Source organism: Anser anser (genome assembly GCF_964211835.1).
Source record: "Anser anser genome assembly, chromosome: 2".
NCBI classification, from domain to species: Eukaryota; Metazoa; Chordata; class Aves; order Anseriformes; family Anatidae; genus Anser; species Anser anser.
The window spans coordinates 90,413,453-90,431,995 of NC_139721.1; the positions used below are offsets into that span (position 1 = coordinate 90,413,453).

At 48.1% G+C, this 18,543-nt stretch overlaps 2 protein-coding genes across 14 annotated transcripts in view; one reads left to right on the forward strand and one right to left on the reverse strand.

Annotated features, from left to right (window-relative positions):
• Positions 1-332: 332 nt before the first annotated feature.
• LOC310895227 (uncharacterized protein) lies at positions 333-4,078 on the reverse strand (the record flags this gene model as incomplete). The annotated part of the gene is made up of 3 exons (XM_083826211.1): positions 333-1,100; positions 1,661-1,804; positions 3,780-4,078. The coding sequence occupies 3 exons, from the start codon at positions 4,076-4,078 to the stop codon at positions 977-979; spliced, it is 567 nt and encodes a 188-aa protein (XP_083682337.1). The 3' UTR covers positions 333-976.
• Positions 4,079-4,098: 20 nt separating this feature from the next.
• Positions 4,099-18,543, forward strand: part of RREB1 (ras responsive element binding protein 1) — a 124,450-nt gene continuing 110,005 nt past the window's right edge. For 4 of the 13 annotated variants that reach the window (XM_083826181.1, XM_083826187.1, XM_083826186.1 and 1 more), the window contains exon 1: positions 4,099-4,233. In XM_083826181.1, the coding sequence (XP_083682307.1) occupies positions 4,194-4,233 (40 nt within the window). In that variant the 5' untranslated portion in view covers positions 4,099-4,193. Of the gene's footprint in view, positions 4,234-4,291; positions 4,963-5,158; positions 8,358-18,543 lie in introns of those variants that run through there. The other 9 variants (XM_083826189.1, XM_083826182.1, XM_083826191.1 and 6 more) reach the window with 6 other exon arrangements.

Sequence of the window (18,543 nt, forward strand, 5' to 3'; positions counted from 1 at the left end):
TCATTCATTTAAAGAAATGCTTGGTTGATATGTAAAGGAAATTCTAGAATTTCTTTTGGTCTTAGGTATTACAAAGACTTATTTCTCAAAGCCCTCGGGGCAGTATTCTCTGATCCTTCGAATACGCTTTTCCCTGTGTTAGTATGTCAGCTGGATTTTGCCTCTCGGCATGAGCAAGGACATCAGAAGTAGGATGGAGGCTGAGGGGACAAGGGGACGCCAGTTTTGTTGCACCAGATGCTGTGCAAGCGTAAGCTCAAGCGGTGCACAGGGCCTCCGATACTCGTAATCTCCTTTGCAGCTGCACAGGGTGAGGGAGCTGGCCTCGCCCAGCCTTCATCGCAGCCTAGAAAGTCAGTGCTAGAAAGTCAGGGGCCACTGCTGACTCCTTAGTGTGTAAAATACTCCTGGCTAGTAGAACTGACTTACCAAAACTGCTTTGGTGGAAGGGGAAGTGTAAGCATTGGAAGAAATTGAAGTAACTTCTAAATGCTATGCTCTGAAGCAGAGAATACTGGTGATGTCTAATAAGAGTAGGAAAAAAAAATATTTTCTAGCTAATCTTTACCTCCTCTTTTAATACCAATGTTTGCTCTAGTCTCTTCGCTTTAAGACATCATTGTATCCTCAAGTTGTGGCCTTTATATAAGCTACATATCCTGTTTTTCTTCTCCCCTTGAATACCTTTAATCAGCATTTCTTATATTTGAATTGTGGGTGGGGGCAGAGTTGTCCTTTTCTTAGGGCCGCAGCAGGTGACTTTTATGTCATCAATATGGCTACATCACCCAGTGTTTTTAATGAAATTAAGAACACACAAAATATCATCACAGAACAATTTATTATATCTGTACTACTGTTAACTGTATTTAACAACACCGTGTAGGATCAGAGAGGTGTGTGTGAGGGTTATATAGGAGATGGAGGAAGTCTTCTTGCTCCATAGCATGCTTACCATCACTTCTGAGTACTGATGTCACGATTTCAGAAAGCGTACAAGCCGCATGGACTCAGGCAAACAGTGACTTGACACTTCAGTTGTCACACACACAGTGATCAGAGGAGATGGGATAAAGCACAGGAATGCAAATGGAAGAAAGCTAAGAAAGAAAGGGAGATCTGTATAATTTAAGCAATGTAGCAACATTTTGGGGGAGTCATTTTATTCATAGTAGTGGTTTCTGTCAGGTGAAAATTATATCTACTTTCCCTTTCACTGAAATAAAAAAAATGAAACCATTTGCTTGAGATTTCACATTCAGCCTGAGACCACAGTGGGTTTTGACCTCTGCAATAGTTTATAAAATTTCAAGTGAGGGGAAGTTTGAAAACTGAGTTATTTTAATTTTTCTTGTGATATTTTATCCTGTGATAGCCCAGAGTTAAATCCTAAACTGTTAAAGACATATCAATCTTTTGACACTTTCATAAACCTTGGTATTTAATTTTTTTTTAGTTATTACATCACATTTTTGCATTTTTTTTTATTTACAGCACTAACATAATATATACTGATTTACCATTCATTATTACATCTGTCTGTAAGAGTGGGGATGCTTAAACCATAGAAATATAAACGCGATTAAAAAAATTATCTACCTATTTTCCCCAAACAATAAAATCCTCTGATTTTTTCCAGTGAGAGGTTTACAGTACCTACATTATTTGCATGTCCATGTTTCCAGAGTAGGTTTCCAGAGTAGGTTTCAAATGCTGAGTTGACCAGAGCTGGTTTCCTACAGTATCGATGCCCTGGCTAAACTTCCTGTGCGGGGCTGCTGAAGAACCTCTGAAGCTGGAAAATCTGGGAAGGGTGGATCAGAAACTTCACCAAGAGGTGGTCCAAAAATCTCCAAGGAGTATTTGATAGAGATTAGCCACAGGTGAATTAGACACGAGTTGCCAGTCTCTAAAGAACTTGCATCAGTTTAAACCAGAGCAATTTATGTAAATGTCTGTGCAAACAGCGCCTTAGGTTGTAAACTCTCAGGCCTAATCTACAGCCAGCTTGTATGGATGTGCCATTCAAGCTGAAATCATCGCAGTCTGCTCATGTGAATAAAAACATGTCGAGGTCTGAGCCTGAAGTGGACAACTGTTCCAATTTTGGTTTGATGGGATGCCTGTCAGCAAGAGACACTCAAGTAAAGAGGTAAGGTGGCTACATTGCTACTCGATTTACCAACAGCCTTATCGCTGCGGGTTGGCAGGCATAATAGGGACAGAGATGAAACGGTTAAAGGCACCTTACAATTAATTTATTTGTAATGACTTCCCTCGATTGTTATTTTTTGTTTGTTTGCTTGCTTTTTGGAAAATAAGAACCTTGTAGCAGAACAATTGGAATGCACTTTCTAATGTTGGCTGTCTTGTGGGGAAAGCTTTCTAGAGCTGTTCTGTCAGTCAGCATCCCAGTTTTAACAGACCTCACTGGCACAGAAATTTATACACAAAACTCACATGTAGTACCGCACAAAACTCAGCTGACAAAAACTCAGCTTGCAGAAACCACTGCAGCAAATACATGTAAGTTAGAGCTGATGTTTCGTGTTGTGGATACACGTGTGAGCCTTTCAGTCTTGCAGTTGTGGCCTTCCCAGGTTCCCAATCACCAGAACTGCAGTTGTTTTACTTGGAATATGGAAGGGAAGATGGTTATTCCTGGCCCGAGACACAGCTGATGGCCTTGGGATGGGTTCTGACTATTCCCGACATGTACGCCTTTATCCAACATGTGCAAAGAGCGCTGCTTAGACAAACTTAATGAGGGCACCTTGCAGGCAAAAGGCTCACTGTCACCTGCCTGGAATGTAGCCCTCCTTTCCATTTGAATCCCTTTCCAGTCCTGAGCTAGGGTACCACGTGGGCTGGTACAAGCCAGTTGCCTCCAGGCCAGATCTTGACTTCTTTACACACCAGCCTGCGACTTCAGGTTCCATCTCACAAGTAACAGCTTTAAAAGGCCTGCTTTTATTAGCTCAGAAATAGTGTAAATAACCATTTCCTTGAAGAGTAAGCTAGTTCCTCATAGTCACGATTGCACTCCTCCCAACCAGTTTTACTTTTTTTCTCCATTGAGCTTTCAGTGTTTCCACACACTTGGTTCTTATGTGCTCTTCCTATTTGCCACACAGCTCTTAACTGGCTGTGAAGTGAAATCCCTGTGACTCCATCCAGCTCCCCTGCATCCCTTGCAGAGCCCTCCAGCCCTCTCAACCTCCACCGCACCAAAAGTGACAGGAGGGAGCACAGGGTGGTTTGTGTCTGTGTGCACCGGGTGACTTCTTGCATTTGCAAGCACCCGAGCCGTGCCTTTGCTTGGATGTGCTGCTTGGACCTCACGCTCCTGTGCTGATGTGCTGTTAAATGTGAAGTGATGCCCTGATAAACAGGATCTCCGGGAGGTCCTGTCGGATGGGCGGCTGGCCCCCGCAGGGACCGGGATGGGGGCTTTCGGAGGTAAAATAAAATAGTAACGAAGGGGGGAATAAGAGTAATAAAGGGGGGGGGGGGGGAAGTAATAAAGGAGGAGGAAAGAAGAATAGAGAGGAAAATAATAAAGGGGGTAAGAGTAGTAAAGGGGGAAAATAGCAAAGGGAGTAAGCAGTAGAGGGGGAAAGTAGTAAAGGGGGAAAGTATTAAAGTGGAAAAAATAGTAAAGGGGGAAATGATAAAAGTGTAAAAGGGAAAAAAACAGAGGAAAAAAGAGGGTGAAAAAGTAAGACCGCAGCTGCCTCGCCCCCGGGCGCTGCCCGCCCCGGCCGTGCGGCCGCCGCTACCTGGCTCCTGGCCGGGCCGGGCGGGCACCTGGCGGCCCCCCGCCGTGCCGAGCCGTGCCGAGCCGTGCCGAGCCGCGGATGCTGCCGGGCGGCAGCGGCGCGCCCCCGGCCGGAGGCGGTCTCCCCGTGAGGCGGCGCCTGCCCGGGCCGCGGGGCTGCGCGGGGGCGGGCCGGGGGCGGGCGGGCCGCGGAGCGCGCCGGGGTCCCGCCGCGCGCCCATCGCTCCCCTGCGGGGCGGCGCGGGCGGACGGCGACTTAGCGCCGACTTGATGAACTTTGCACAGCCACCCAAACGCCATTTTGAGCGCTTTTTTTTTTTTTTTTTTTTCCCTCTCCCGGAACGAGGCCGCGGAGCCCTCCCCCTCCCCTCCGTGCCCCCCCCGTGGTGGTGTCCCCCCCCCGGCTCCTCCCGGCATGTCGCGCCGCAAGCAGCCCAGCCCCAGCAAAGTCCGGCGTAAGTACCGCGCACAAAGGGCAGGAGCGGGACCCCCCGGGAGGGCTCTTTCCAGACCGGGGGGTGGAAATAAAAAAAAAAACAAACTTTCCGGGGGCTTTGGGGTGGGGGGGGTGAGGAGGTCGCGGCGTGTTGTCGGTCGGCCGGGAGAGCGGTGAAAAAAGCGAAACGCTCGTCGGGGGGAAGGAAGGAAAAAGTTTCCTTGCGAAAAAAAAAAAAAAGGGGGAGGAAAAAAGTTTGGCTGGCAGCGGTGGAGATGATGATGAGTTCGTGCAGCCTCCCTCTTCCCTTCCCCCGCTCCTCCCTCTCCTCTCCTCCCTCCGCGGCTCCTATTTTTTTTTCTCTTTCTTTTTTTTTCTCTCCCCCTTCCCTGTTGCAGACTTTCTACCAACCAGCGGCACCAGCCGCGGCGTTTTGCCTCCAGGACCTGATGCTCATCCATATTAAACCGTCTGAGCTCAGGAATCCGGCCAGCTCATCCCCCCCCTCCCGCTGCAAAGTTTATTTTTAACCAGCCACAATTTGGATGGGGCTGCGAGGAAGCCACATCTTCTAGCCCAGCTCCGGCAGCCCCCCCGGCCCGGAGCCTTTTCCCTTTTCCCTTTTTTTTTTTTTTTTTGCCCCGGGGTCGGTGCCCCCCCTCGCTCGGGGGGGCCGGCGGTGGGAGCGGGGCCCGGCCGGGAGGCCCCCGCCGAGCGACGGAGCCGGGATGAAGGCGCCCCTCCGCAGGTAGACCGGGCATCCCCCCGCCAAACCGCCGCCTCCCTTCTCTTCTTCCTTCCCTCCGCTGCCCCGTCCCTCTTTTCTCCTTCTTTTTAAAGGGTTTTTCTTTTATTTTTCCCCTCTCTTTTCCTCCCCCCCCCCCCCGGGACGTGCGTGTCCTTTCCCCTCCCGGCCTGCGCGGCGGGGCGGGGAGATTTGGGATGGGGGGGGTGTTATGGGGGTAAGGGGGGCAGAGGGACGTGGCCCCAGCCCTAGGGGTGATCCCTGGCCCTGGGGGTGTCCCCTGCCCCCCCGGGGTGTCTCCCAGCCCCGCCGCCTTTGTGTGCCGCTACAGGAAGGAGCCGGGCAGCATCCGAGCCGGGGGGGGGTCCCTCTTCTTCTCCCCCATCCCTGTGTTCCCATCCCGTCCCCTTCTCGGAGAACCCCCAAATCCGGCTGCCCCGGGGCTGGAAACCAACTTTTGCCCCCCCCACTCTGTTCTCCGTGCCCAGGCGGGGGGGGATGCGGCGTGCGGAGCTGGACCAGGGGGGCTGGGATGGAGGGGCTGGGTTGGGGGTAAAGGGGGGCTCCTCTGCCGTGCCCCCCACCCCAGCACGCTGCTGTGGGGCAGAGCAGGGCCATGGGGAGCACTGAGATGCTGCTGCAGCCCGACGGGCTTTTTTTTCTGCAGAGAGCAGAGGAGGGAGGGCGGTGGATTGAACTTTGTCATGTCGCAGATAAGTTTCCTCTGGCTTCTTCTCCCTGTGCTTCTCCCCCCGCCTCCCCTCCGCACGCACGCGGGGTTGGTTGTTTTTTTTTTCCTTGTATTTTTTTTCTGCTTTTGTTTTGTTTAGTCTTTTTTCACCCTAAAGAACCAACTTTCCCTCGTTTCACCTCTCAGCTGTGATATCCTTGTCTGCTTGGCATCCTCGCCCGGGAGGAGCGAGCAGAGCGCTTCCCCTGGCTCAGCACATTTCCCTTCCCGGCCCACCGAGGCCGTCCACCCCCCTGGCCCCCCAGCTCCTCCAGCCCAGGCTGGGGCTGATGCTGCCTGGTTCTGGCCACCAAGCAGCCAGCATCCTGCCGGGGAGCCACTGAACTGATTTCTGGAGGGAAGTGGGGGGAAGAAAACAAGAGAGTTTTAGTCCTGGCTCCCTCTTTTGCCCGTCTTCTGGCCTAGATAAGATCGAGTGTGGTTACGTGCTTGAGAAAGTAGCTAACCGTGTAGTTCAGTCTGATTTGGGGGCAGCAGCCTAGGAGAGGCACTAAATGCAGCCGGTGTTGCCAGCCTTTCCAGCGCTGTGCCTTGGAAAAAGCCAAAACGTGCTCCTTAATGCCAGGAGCGGTTGCTAAACGCTGTCCTGCTGCCCCTGCAGCGCCCAGCAGACAGCTGGTACGGCGGCTGGAGGTTTCGCCTTGAGGTCAGCCGTTCTGACACGAGCACCGAGTTTTGTTACCGCAGTTCCTGTTTTCCACAGGGTCAGCGTGCGTGAAGGGGATGCAGTGACTCGGGGTCAGGCCAGCCATATTTGTTTTAGGTTCTAATTTTCCCTTTGAAGACTTAAGGGTATATAGTCTCTTCTCTGTGCGCCTGCATAATGCCCATTAGCCTTAACGGGAGTTAGGTACGTCCATGGAAGAATGGGGCCTTTTGTTTGTTAGAAACCCAGAACCAGTGTGAATCCATCATCCAATCAGCCCGAGTACCAGGGCTCTCCCTCACCTGCCAGCAGGGACACATCCAGCTTGCTTTCTTGCTACGGGGCAGCTTTGCTCAGCCTGGTGTGGCCTCTTTTGCTGCCTCACCTTCCTTCTCCCGGCATCCATCTCTGGAACGGAATTTGCATCGTGCAGTTGGAAAAACACCATCCTGTAGGTACAGTTGAGTAAACTTTTCTGTTGCTCTTATTTCGCAGGAAGCTTCTAATTGTCAGGCTGCCATTTGTCCATCAGGAGTGGCTATTTTTGTAGCCACTATTTCACATTTCCTTTAATAGCTGATGACCCTAAAAAATGCACGTGTATATATGTATTATTTATTTACTATATACTTATATATATACTTATATATATACTTATATATTAAATATATACATATACATGTGTATATATACCTATTTTTTTGCCTCATTATTAAGACAGTGTAACAGGGTGTTTGCTGGCTTTTTCTTTTTTCCTCCTCATGCAAAGCTGGGGTTTGAAGCTTTGTTCGCTTGCAGATTTCAGTGTAGTGGAACATCTTATTCCGCCTCCGCTTATGCAGGTTGTGCACCCCTTAACTCCTTACTGTGTTTGCTGGCCCTCTGACCAAATGGCTTTTGGCTTTGATTTTGAGGGTTCAGGAGATGCTTGAAGTTTCAAAACTGGGAAAGCTGAATGTCTTAAATTATCTGTGAGCAATATCTACAATCTCCATCAGTACCAAAGGCAAGTGTAGTGTTTCCCAAGGCATACAGACAGTGACTTCTGTAGTGCTTTTCTCAGTCCTTAAGGATGTTATCACTTTTTCTAAACTGAAGTCACGGTGCAATCGTAACAAAAGCTTGACTTTAGCCAATGCAAGTTTCTTCCTAAGCAGAAATGCAGTTTGGATTGCTCTCAGTTGGATTTCTTATTTAAATAAAAACTGTTCACGTACTTACATTGTGTAGATTAAAAACATATAGATAAATCCTTTTGGTTATATTCATTATCCCTTGTAAAAGTAGATGGTGCTTAGAAGGTCATAGGATAAGTGTTGCTAAGCAGCTAAACAGAAGGACGCTAAAATTAACCTGAGTGTTTTTGTAAGGGATTCACTTTTTAAGTTGCAGTGGTCTTTTGTTTGACTTAAAATGCAAGTTTTTGATAGTAAGACATCTGAAAAAAAATGCTTAGATGTGTGAATAAAGCTTTCCAGAGGACTGTGTTGAGCAGTCAAGTTGTCTAAGTAGAGAAGTAATTCCAGCCTCCCCCAGTATGCCTAAACGTTACCAGGATTGGGCCCTCCATTTGTGCCCTTTGCAAATGTCCTTCCAGAGTTATCTGTTGCTCACTTCTCCGAGAGCATCTGATGTGTATTGGATAGCAGCCTGTAGGGACAGTGTTGGGAAAAAAAGAAACTGCAAAGGTTCCCCAGGAGCAAGCAGAAAACAAGTAAATCCTGTTAGTCTCAAAATCTATGCAAGTGCAGAAAAAGCCCCTTTTAACTTTTTGATGGATGATGCCTAAGCTTGGAAATCTGTGTTTTAGGTGTACGCTCCTGCAACGTGTGAAGTCATGTCTGCTGCTTTCAGTGCAGCAGAAGCTGCTGCGAAGGGAGCGCGCTATTGGACCGCGCTGGTAGCAGTTTGAGACGGCTGCCTTGATGATGTGGTAGTTTCTTTCCTGGGAGGTAATTGTTTTCGGAGGAGGACGGCAGCGCTGCTTTCAGGTCTCAGGAGGTAGGGAGAATGCCTGTTGCTCCATGTCTTTTTCTTTTACCTCCTTTATGAATTCAAGCAAAACGCCGGTCGTGGGATTACAGCTTTAAAATATGCTTTTTCAGGAGTATTCTGCGCCTTGGAAAGGGGCCAGGAACTGCTTTGTGTTCTTTTGAGCACAGCTTCATCGTGGATGTAGTGCTCGGGTACCCTGCAACTTTTTTGAGAAGCGTCTGGAGGAGCAAATGTAAACTTTGGGGGTGAGAAGGAATTGCCTCCTGAGACTGTGCGATGATTTAAACAGCCTTGTTTCTGGCTTTGAGGTGGGAGGTTTGACGTGCCATGTTGTTGTCCAGAAGTTAAAGCAGATTTTCTTTGGGGAGGCGCAAGATGAGTCCTTCCTGTGTGTGGTGGTTTGTAATATCCTACATGAAACGGCAGCTGTGGGAGCTGCCCCCTGCCTTCCGTTTAGAGGTACCTTTATAGACAGTGATTTTCAAGGAAGGATTTGGGTGTCTTTGGAAATGCCGCGCTCTGGTGATGCACTGAAAAGTTAGCTGGTCCTGTGGAGCCGGGGAGGGCTCAAAAGTTGCCAAGCTTTGCCAGGTCTGGTTTGGTTATCAGCCTGTGGTTAAAAATGAAAGGAGGTGAGCTCGGCTGAGGTGCGAAGTGCTGACTCTGTTCTGGGGTACTTCTGGACAGGAATTGTCCTAAAATTGTCCTCTGGTTTTGAGGGCCAGCAGCTCGGAAATGAGTGCGGGGCAGCAGTACCAGAGCATCTCACCTGCCTTCCCTCCGCGTGTTGCTCAGAGCAGGGTGTGACAAAACTTACCTAAAGCTCACGCTAGGGTTTTACGGGGAAAGGTGAAAAGTGCAGGTAATTGCCAGCTGGGCCATATGCTGTGGACTCCTGTTAGGTGGCTCGTTCGGCTTGTGCTGCCCTATCCCAGTGGTGTAAAAGGGTCGAAACAAGAAAAAGGGCCTGGACAAAAGGGAGAAGAGTCAGTGGGATACTTGTCTTGCAGCTGTGCCAGTGTTAAAGCTGTTAGAGATGCCTGCTGCAGTCAGAAATAAATTGCTTGATGTAACCGAACAGCACCTGGACCCGTGTTTCCTTTAGAAATGACACAGGCACTTCTGGTGTATCCTACTTTTTTTTTTTTTTTTTTTTTTTTTGTAGTATTTCAGCCTTCAGGTTGGCCAGCCTAGGAATCAATAAAGGTGGTTGCCTTTGAATAGGTGCTTTACACAAAAGAAGTAGTTGATGGGTGGAGACTGTTTATTTAGGGTGATTCAACTAAGTAATGCTAAGAGAATCTGAATACCTCTTTAGAGATGTAGAGAAAGGCAGCTGTTTTAACAACAGGATTCACCTGCAGAGTCCACAGAGATGCTAGAGCAAGGGAAAAGAAAAGCTGTCAATATCCCCCAGGGGCATTGTTAGGCTCCTGGCCTGAAATAGGTATTCAAGGACCATTAGAGAGAGAGGCCTTTAATGCCTTGATTGCCTCCCCCATCTCCTTTGCTGGTGTCCCTGCAGAAGCACCTGGAATGCAACTTTCACATTCCGCTGCTTTCCTGCATCTAACCTTACTCACCGAAACCATGTCGTGCTTAATCTTATTCACTTAGGATCTTGAAAGATTTTTTCCTTGTGAAGAAGACATCCCCTTCCTTGGTCTGGTGTCTGATGTTCCTTTGAAGATGGGTTCGCACGAGGGACGTTACTTTGTGCAGAACTCTCAACAAGTGTTGGGAGAGCTGATTATACACTGTGGCCAAGGGACTTAACAGTGCAATCACTGGCAGCTTCGAAAAATTAAATTTTGGCTTTTAAGTGGGTTTGAGTAAAAAGTACATTAAGCACCTTAGAAGTTTTCTATGCTGGTATGCCTGGGCGACTTGCTAATTTGCCTCTGAAAATAAATGTATTTTGTGCTTAATAATGGAAGTGTTAGCCCCTGATACATGTAAGACTTCTCTGGTTGTCATCTCCTGGTGGAGATTGTAAAGCATGCTTTCTTGATACAGCACAAACTGACTTGTAGGTGTTGTAGAAATGTGTGGCCTGCATCACCCATCCTTTGAAAACGGAGGATGATCAACTTCTGACAAACATTTTTTAGTTAATTTAGGTATGTATCTCCTCTGTAAAGGTGAGAGGAACAAAATGTTCACGTTGAAGTGTAGCTGGCCTTTGCTTTTACCTTGTGTGATTAGCTGGCTTTAGCAGGAGCCCTTGTTAGTCCCGTTCCTTACGGCAGGTGATGTCAGTGCTCAGATGTATCAGCGCCTGGGAGTGTTTTGCTTGCAGTACTTGCATCACAGCAATAAATCCATTCCTGTGTTGAGGCCGTGCTCCTTCACACTGCTGGTGCTGCAGCCCAGGCAAGGGAGAACTGCTTTGGATTTTGCAGTAATCAGCAGCAGTACTTCCTTTTGTTTCCTTTAGGGAGCAACATTACTGTTAATTTGGACCACTCACAGCTTTGGGTAGGGGAAAGAGCCTAGTTTAAGTAAGTTCCTCTCCTTGTTCTATTACACAAAATGCATTTTCCTCCTCAAATTAAGTTTGTTGTGTCTCATTGCTCTTAGGGTGTTGAGCACATGAGAAGCGGCCAGGACGTGAATACCCATGTACTGTTCTTCATCCAAGTGCACGTGTTTTTCTGCTGCTCATGCAGTTGCCTGTGTATTGAGGACAACAGGTGGCTGTGGCGTCTTGGGTGTGTGCTTGCTGGCTTTGTCCTCTTCTTCTCCCCAAAAGCCTTAAGGGATCCTGAACCGGTGTGCACTTGGATAACTTGTGGCACCACTCAGATGTTCCACGGTCTGAGCGTCCTGATCTTTTTGGGTAGAAGGAAGGAAAGCTGCAGCAGGAGGCTCACTTTTTAGGTGAGACTCTGAAGGTCCAGGAGGTGGAACTGCGTGCTGCAGAAGATAGATGTGGAAGAGATGGAGCTGGGTTACTGAGGGCTTCTGTTTATGACTCTACTTTCCAGGCAAAGAAGTATGAGTGCAATGATGAGTTCTTCTCAATGGAGATGTAACTTATGCCTTGCGTTTAGTTGATTTGGAGGACATATTTCTTTTGTTCTCTTTTTCTAGCGGCTGCAGGTATCAATGGTTCTTCTTCCTTATCAGACAGCCCAGCCAGGTGCCAGCTAGTACACTTTACCACGTTTCCAAGTAAGGTTCAAAGCTGTGGTCCTTGGCAGCTTCTGGAACAAGTCTTGGATCAGCTTCCAGCTTTCACAGCAGATAGGTGGCTTTTCTGCTTGGGAAGATCTCTTAGCAGTGTTTGAACTGGCAGGAGCCCGACTGTCATGTTGCGAAATGGTGAAGAGAGCTATATCACCGTGCCCCTAATTCCCTGATGTAAACTTAGTTTATTGTTGGAAACCGTGCTTCTCCTTAAACTGTGAGGAATTTATCATTTTCATATCAGTGTCACCTACATTTTGAAGTAGAAATCTTCTCGGTCCTCTGTCTCCATTCCTCCTTTTTGGGAAGCATCAGTGTTGTTTTGCTGAATGTGAAGTGACTGGGAATGACTGCCACGTTCTGCCTAACCAGAGGGTGAATTCCTAGGGGTGGGCGAAGTGATCGATACCTCAGAGTGGATGCCAGTTACCCCAGAAGGAAGCCATGCAGATTATAAACTCTGCAGGAAGGAACTGGTGGATTCTGTACGCTCGGCAGCCCCGTTAACTGCACCTCAAGCCGTTTCCAATCTGTACTTTCAAAGCTCTTGGAACTTGTAAGCTCTTTAAATCTAGTGACTTAGGATTTTCCATGGCTCCCTTTTCCCTTGAGAAAGAAAAAGATAGGAATAAGTGGTAAGGTTTCTCATCTTAAGTGCTCCATAGTCAGCAAATGCCTTCATGGAACTGCTAAGTGGGCCAAGCTGAACACAGATTGTGTCTCATTACGGTTGCTTTTACGTGTTTAATAAATCAGTAGATGTGTAAATAGTATGTAGAAGTGGAAAACATGGCTTCACTCGAATCAACAGCAAAACTCTTTCAGACTTCACTGGACTAAGATTTTGTGTGGGGTATGTACAGCTGAAAGCTCTTGAGCATTCATAGCATGAAAGACGCCAGGAAACTTTAAAAAACTGAAACACTAATGGTGCCTTTGTATTTTTCTGCTGCTTGAAATTCCTACAGGTGTAGTTATAAATTCAGTGCATCTATTTCAGGAGGTTGTATGATAAACAAAAAACTGAATTTGAGCTATAATAGCCTATTTGACTAAATTCTCTTCCATCCTGGGTTTGGACAACGCTGAAACAGCGTGGGCATCCCTTTTCTAAATCGTAGAGGCAATGCTCTAGCTTTCGTGAGTATATTCCCTCTGGTGAGTGGGAGGAGGACTTGTCCTTCCCAAGCCTGTCCTTCCCTGCAGGAAAAGGAGAATGCAGAGGATTCTCCCCAAGGATGGATCTGGGGCAGAGATGGCCCCTGCGTGTTTGGGGCTGGAGTTTTTATTTACACCCTTGCGTAACCCTTAGTCTCCATAGGAAAAGATGTGGGTTAGTAGATTTGGAACGCCGCGGGCTTGCATGTGGCTGTGGTCTGCCCAACAGCCAATGTGTGCTGGTGTTGCATAGCGAATGTACTGATGCATGCCTGGGGTCGTCCAGCGAGTTACCCCCTGCAGAAGGATCTGCTGGTACCCAACTTTTGGCCTGGTGCATTGGCAGCCTCCGTCTTGCCTGCACTTGACTTGCAGTAAATGCTTCTGTTTGTGTGCTCACTGTCTTTCTTTTTCAAATGATCACTAAAAAGTGTGTTGGCCAAAAATAATTTACGTTGGACAAGAGGATGCCAGGAGCACATACAAACTGCACGCTGTATTTGCTGTCCCGGCGGGTGATTCAAACAGGGCTGCGCAACTCAGTAGCACAGATGTGGATTAAGAAAGTCCAGATCGCTGATGTAAAAATTCCACTCTTTCTGGTAATGGATGTTTATACGAGCTGCCTAGTCCACAGACCCAAGAAACGAGCTGGTGGTGGTCTTTGTTTAATTCCCACTATACAGATGCCAAGTGTTAGGCTTTGATTTCCTACACTGTAAACTCTTCGGGGCAGGGATCAGCATTCAATTACTGAGTTTTGAAAAGCCACCTAGCACACTGTGGAACTGACCTGCTCGGCAGTACCTCAGTATAAATGTTTAATTATAACTATCTTCTTACCCCATGGTGGAGTCTTTCCAGATATCAAGGTTGAGGCATGCTGGGAACCTGCGCTGCTGCCGCTGAGGTGTCCGTGTATAAACAGAGAGCTTTGGTTGCAAGGCACAGTTTGGGTAGCTCTCTTGAATGCCTAGGTTGCACACGAGGGACAAGGATTCAGGTGTTTTTTCTCTAGGTAACGGTGCAAGAATATGCACATGTTCAGGGGGCTGTGTGGTGCTTGGTTTAGAAGGAGATATGCTCCTCAATGTAATACTTGTTTGAAAACATCACAGTCAGACTGCATCCTCTCTCACTTTTGCTTTAGGTCTGAATGTAAAAATGTCAAATATTAAAGTTCTGAAATGCAGAAATTAGAAGAAACTGGGATTAGAAAGATATCACCCCTCGGTATGTCCTGTTCCCAGGACTGAAACGAAGTGCAGTTGCTGGCTCGTGCCATTCAGAAAGTAATCTAATTCTCTTGCCTTGAGTGACTTGCATTGTAGCTTTAAACTGAATTCTTAAATCACCCCAACAGTGATGTATGTATCATTCGTTATGTTTATACAACATGAAAGCATATGGAGTAATGGAAACATCTAGAAATTAGACCTCCAGAGAAGACTCCCATTTTAATCAGGTTACTTACTTGGATTAAACCAAACCAAATTTAAAACATGTGGGCTCGTGTACTAACCTAGTTGCATTTTCAGCACTCCGGGGGTCCGTCTGGGAGTTTATCGGTGCACTGTCGTAGGCTGTTCCAGGCGCCTTTATAGGAGCAGTTTGGTGTTACTAAGGTTGGAATAAGCTGATGTCAGATTTTTGTCCACAGTGCATAGCAAGTAGAGGTCAAACACTTGCACAGCCGGTGATACTATGACTTGTTAAGAATGTACGCAGCAGGTCGCTTTTCAAAACATCTTTTGAAAAGCAGCCTGTGAGAGCGGTGCCACGTATAAGAGACATGCATCTTCCTCTGGCATCAGCAAATGGATGCATCCTATCAAATTGGACTGCTGAGCATGTTTAGTCATGTTACTGTAATAAGCTCTGGGAACAGGAATGGGTTTTACCTTACTGCACTTTGTGAAGATTTGAATGAATTTGACTGGTTTGTTCCAGAGAAACTCGTGTTTGTATCTGCCGCTTTTGTGCTGGGTATACAGAAGGAAGGAGTCGGTTTTGTTTCTTGGCTGAAGGGGGTTTCTTTGCCGTGGAGAATTGCTAACATTACTGCACTCAGTTGGACCTCTTCTAAGGAATAATAACTTAAAAAAAAATCCCAAGTGATTCCTGGAATGGTCAGTGTTTCTGGAGCTGATGGTGTACGTGGCTACTCGATTTTGAGGCTCCTCTTTGCCCCGATAAACCAAGTGGTAGGGACCCTCCTCTTGCTTCCAGCTGTAGCTTTCAGGCACCTCTACTTCTCCTGTCCCAATGTCTTGTCCTACAACACACACAGATGTAAAATTTGCTGTGCTGGGTGTTACCATCTATATCTTTTTCTTTTTATCTTAATGCAGCTTGGCCTGATGGCTCTCACGGTATTTCTAAAATTTGCCTTTGTGTGTATGTCGGAGGCAAGTCTAGATCATGCCAAGCACTGATCCTGCAGACACTTCAAACATAGATATAATTCTGTTTAAGGAGGCTGTTCCATTTAAGTCAAAATACTGGCATGGGTGAAGTTAAGGGAAGTGTTTCAGGACTGGGGCCTGTGTTTAACTTGCAGAAAAAGTATTCGTGACACAAGCCAGAATCTTTAACCCATTTGAGCTGTGACTGTGAACGCATCTTACTGCCTTCCGTTTCTGACCTACTTGAGAAAACACTGCTCAGCTTAAGGAGGTGTAGCCGGTCTTGCGGCCTGAGAAGAGCCGGCCTTGAGGAGACGCGGCGCTAGACGTGGCTGCAAACCCAAACTCCTTTGACGCACGGCGTCTGCAAGAGTTAAAGCAAAGCGCTCCAGCAGCTCATGTGTTCTCTGTGTGTGCATACTTTCCTAATCTTGACATGGGGTCTGAGCTGCAGGCTCCGAGGCCGTACGTGAAGTTGGCTTGGCTGCCACTTTTTCGCTCCCTGAATCTGGCTGCGGCTCAGCGGAGGGATGCTCTCTGCCGCTGGGATTACTGCAGGCAGGCAGCTGCCGAAAACTTGCGCCAGTGGGGCCGGCCGGACCAAAAGGTGTCCTGGCACAGCTCACGCGTCCTCGCGCTGCTTGGTGCCTTTGCAGGGAGCAGCAGAGGGAAGGAAAAGTACTGCAGTGGCCCCTTCGCTGCTTCTGGAAGACATCTCGCACCCGCGTTGCGCTCGCGGGTTGCTCTGGGTGAGCTTTTTGCTGCTCTGCTATCATCATTTGGCTGGAGAACAGCTGCCTCCAAGGATGGGGGTCTGTTTTAAAACAGGGGAACAGCTGTACAGAGCAGGGCCTGCGGGTTGCCAGGCAATCCCCGTGTCTGGGCAGGGGGAGGACAGAGCACATGTCTTTCTCCTCTAGGTGACAAAGTCCTCAGGGCATCGTGGGCCCTGCCTGTTCGGGAAGAAGAACTGCAGTTCCTTCACCCCACAGCCTGGCTGTCAAAAGTTACTGAACGCTTCTTACCAGAGGCTGGAAATGAAAACAGCCTTTTTTTTTCTTTTTTTTTTTTTTTTCCTTAGGTTTCCTTGGAAAGGCTGCCAGTGGCCACCTCGCCCCACCCTGCAGACGTGTGGGCGGGAGTGGGGGTAGCCGGCAGGAGGGAACATCACCAAAAAGGCAGAGCGACTTGGCTCTCGGCCATGAACAGGAGCAGGAACAGCTGCCTGGATAGCCCCCAGAGCCTCACTGATGTCAGCACAACCAGCGCTCCTTAAAACCCTGCACCGTGTGTGGGGGGCGCAGGGGGGCACGGCTGGGAGCAGGTTTGAGGGGGGAAAGCAGTGCATAAAAAAGCTGCTTTTTTTTTTTTTTCTTTCCCCCCTGTTGTTTGCTCTCTGAAGCAGACCTCTGCTTTCTGTAGCAATGGGAAGGTTTTGGATGAGTGAGTGAGAGTTACGAGAAATTCATAAAAGCCGAACAAGTTTCCAAAAGCAAGAAGCAGAAAGAATAAGCGTTGTAAAGTTTGTGTGTGTCTGCGGTGTGTCTGTTTGCTTGCTTTTTTCCTTTTAAGAGAAGCATGGCTAAGAACAGTTGGGTACTGTTGGAAAAATCTGTCAGTGCCATTCCCTTCTCTCTCTCCTGTGTTGTCTCTGAGAACTTGTCATACTGTGACAGATCATACTGTCAAACATCATACTGTGTTTGAAAAGTATCTGGCTTGCCTTGGGAAGCCGTATGAAATACGGCAGGATGTGGCATCCTGCAGTGAGCGTGTAACGTACGCTCACTTTGCCTCCTGCGCTGGCTCGAGCAGGGGCAGGGAGCGCACATAAGAGCATAAGTCTGCACTCCCTTCTGCTGATCCAGAGAGACGGCACCCACCTCGCCCTGTGGTTTACTGAAGCTGTCTTGGCCTGGAAGTTGATAGCAGGAGTGCCTGGTGTGGAAGGCCTCTGTGAATAAGGGCTGTGGGGCTGTCTGTCTGGCTGCCCTGATGCAGGGTTCACAGTGCAGAAGAATTACCTTCGACTGATACTGAACCAAATGAATGCGAGTTCCTCTCAGGCCTGAGACGACTTCTTCCTATTAAACACTAGTGCAGTACTTTCCAAAAGTCACAGGAGAATCTGACGTGTGGCTTGAAATGCTGAGGGAAGAGGATACCAGCTTTTCCAGAACTGTACAGCTCGATCGCAGAACGAGGTTGGACTGGACATGAAACTGGATTCCAGGGTGACGTGGTGATTGCAGTCTCCGCCGGCTTTGCTTCTTCCCACAGCTGGGGAGTTGATTTTCCCAGTAGGCCTGTGCCAGCGTAGTCCTGCTGCTAGTCTTGTGGTGTTTCCCCAACACAGAAGTCATGCTTGAATTGCTTGCAAGTGGTATGCAGCGCACAAATCTAGGCGACAGGGGTAAGCCAACCTATCCAGGCTTGTTGCAAAGCTGAATTTGCAAAATGCTGTCTCCATCAAGGCCAGTGTAGTAATGAGTTGCAGAGACTCTGTCTTGAAAAACAAACAGTGTGACACAGGCGTTCAGGGAGGAGGTCGTTGTGCTCTTGTGTAAGGCTGATGCTTTTTGTTAACTTTACAAGTCGGGTTAACGTCTCCTCTATCGTTCCAGAATTCTTGTAGCAATTAGCAGAAACGACACAGGGTCACAGAAGTTGTATGGGGCCAGGATAAGCATCTGTTCGTGTGCTTTTTAATCTGGAGAGTGGCATGAAAAATATGTTTCCTGAAGGTGACAGAGATACAGGAACAGAGTCAGGGAAAGAACCCAACTACTCTAAATCCAGTCCTGTGTCTTCACCATTAGATCCTGCTTCCTGTCTAGGCAGATGAACCCACATAAAACCCCTGGTTCACAAACAGATGACTTTCAAGTACTACTGGCATTGTAAAATACAGCTAGGGCTAATATATTTGTCCTGACTTTAATCTTGAGTGCCTGGTGGAATACCTGTAAGTATTTACATTTTAACATGAGCTTTTGTGCTTGTGAAAGCAGACAGTTTGACAGCAATGACCTCTCGCACAAAAGCCTGAATAAGTGATGAACTTCCAGCAAATCCATGACCTGAACTCTGCTGGATGTATATTGAAGGTGACATGTTAATATGGCCTGTGGCAGTACCAACAGGAGGCCTGGCTCTGTGCTGGGCTCTTCTGCTGGAGGTGGCCTGCCTCTCGCCACCCTCCATGCCTGCCCAAAGGCCTTCATGTAAGTCCTGGGAAATAAGGGTGCCTGTGCTCGCTGCCTAGGTGAGGGCCTTGGGCAAATGTTTGCTGCAGAACTGACTTCAGTGTTTCTGGAGGTTTCCCATCCTGCTGCTCTGCTCTGATGCTGGGTGAAGGGCTTGGTTTGAGTAGCTGAGAAGGCAGGAGGGTGGATGTGTCTGGGGCCTCCTAAGTGCTGCACTTCAGAGTTTGCTGTGCT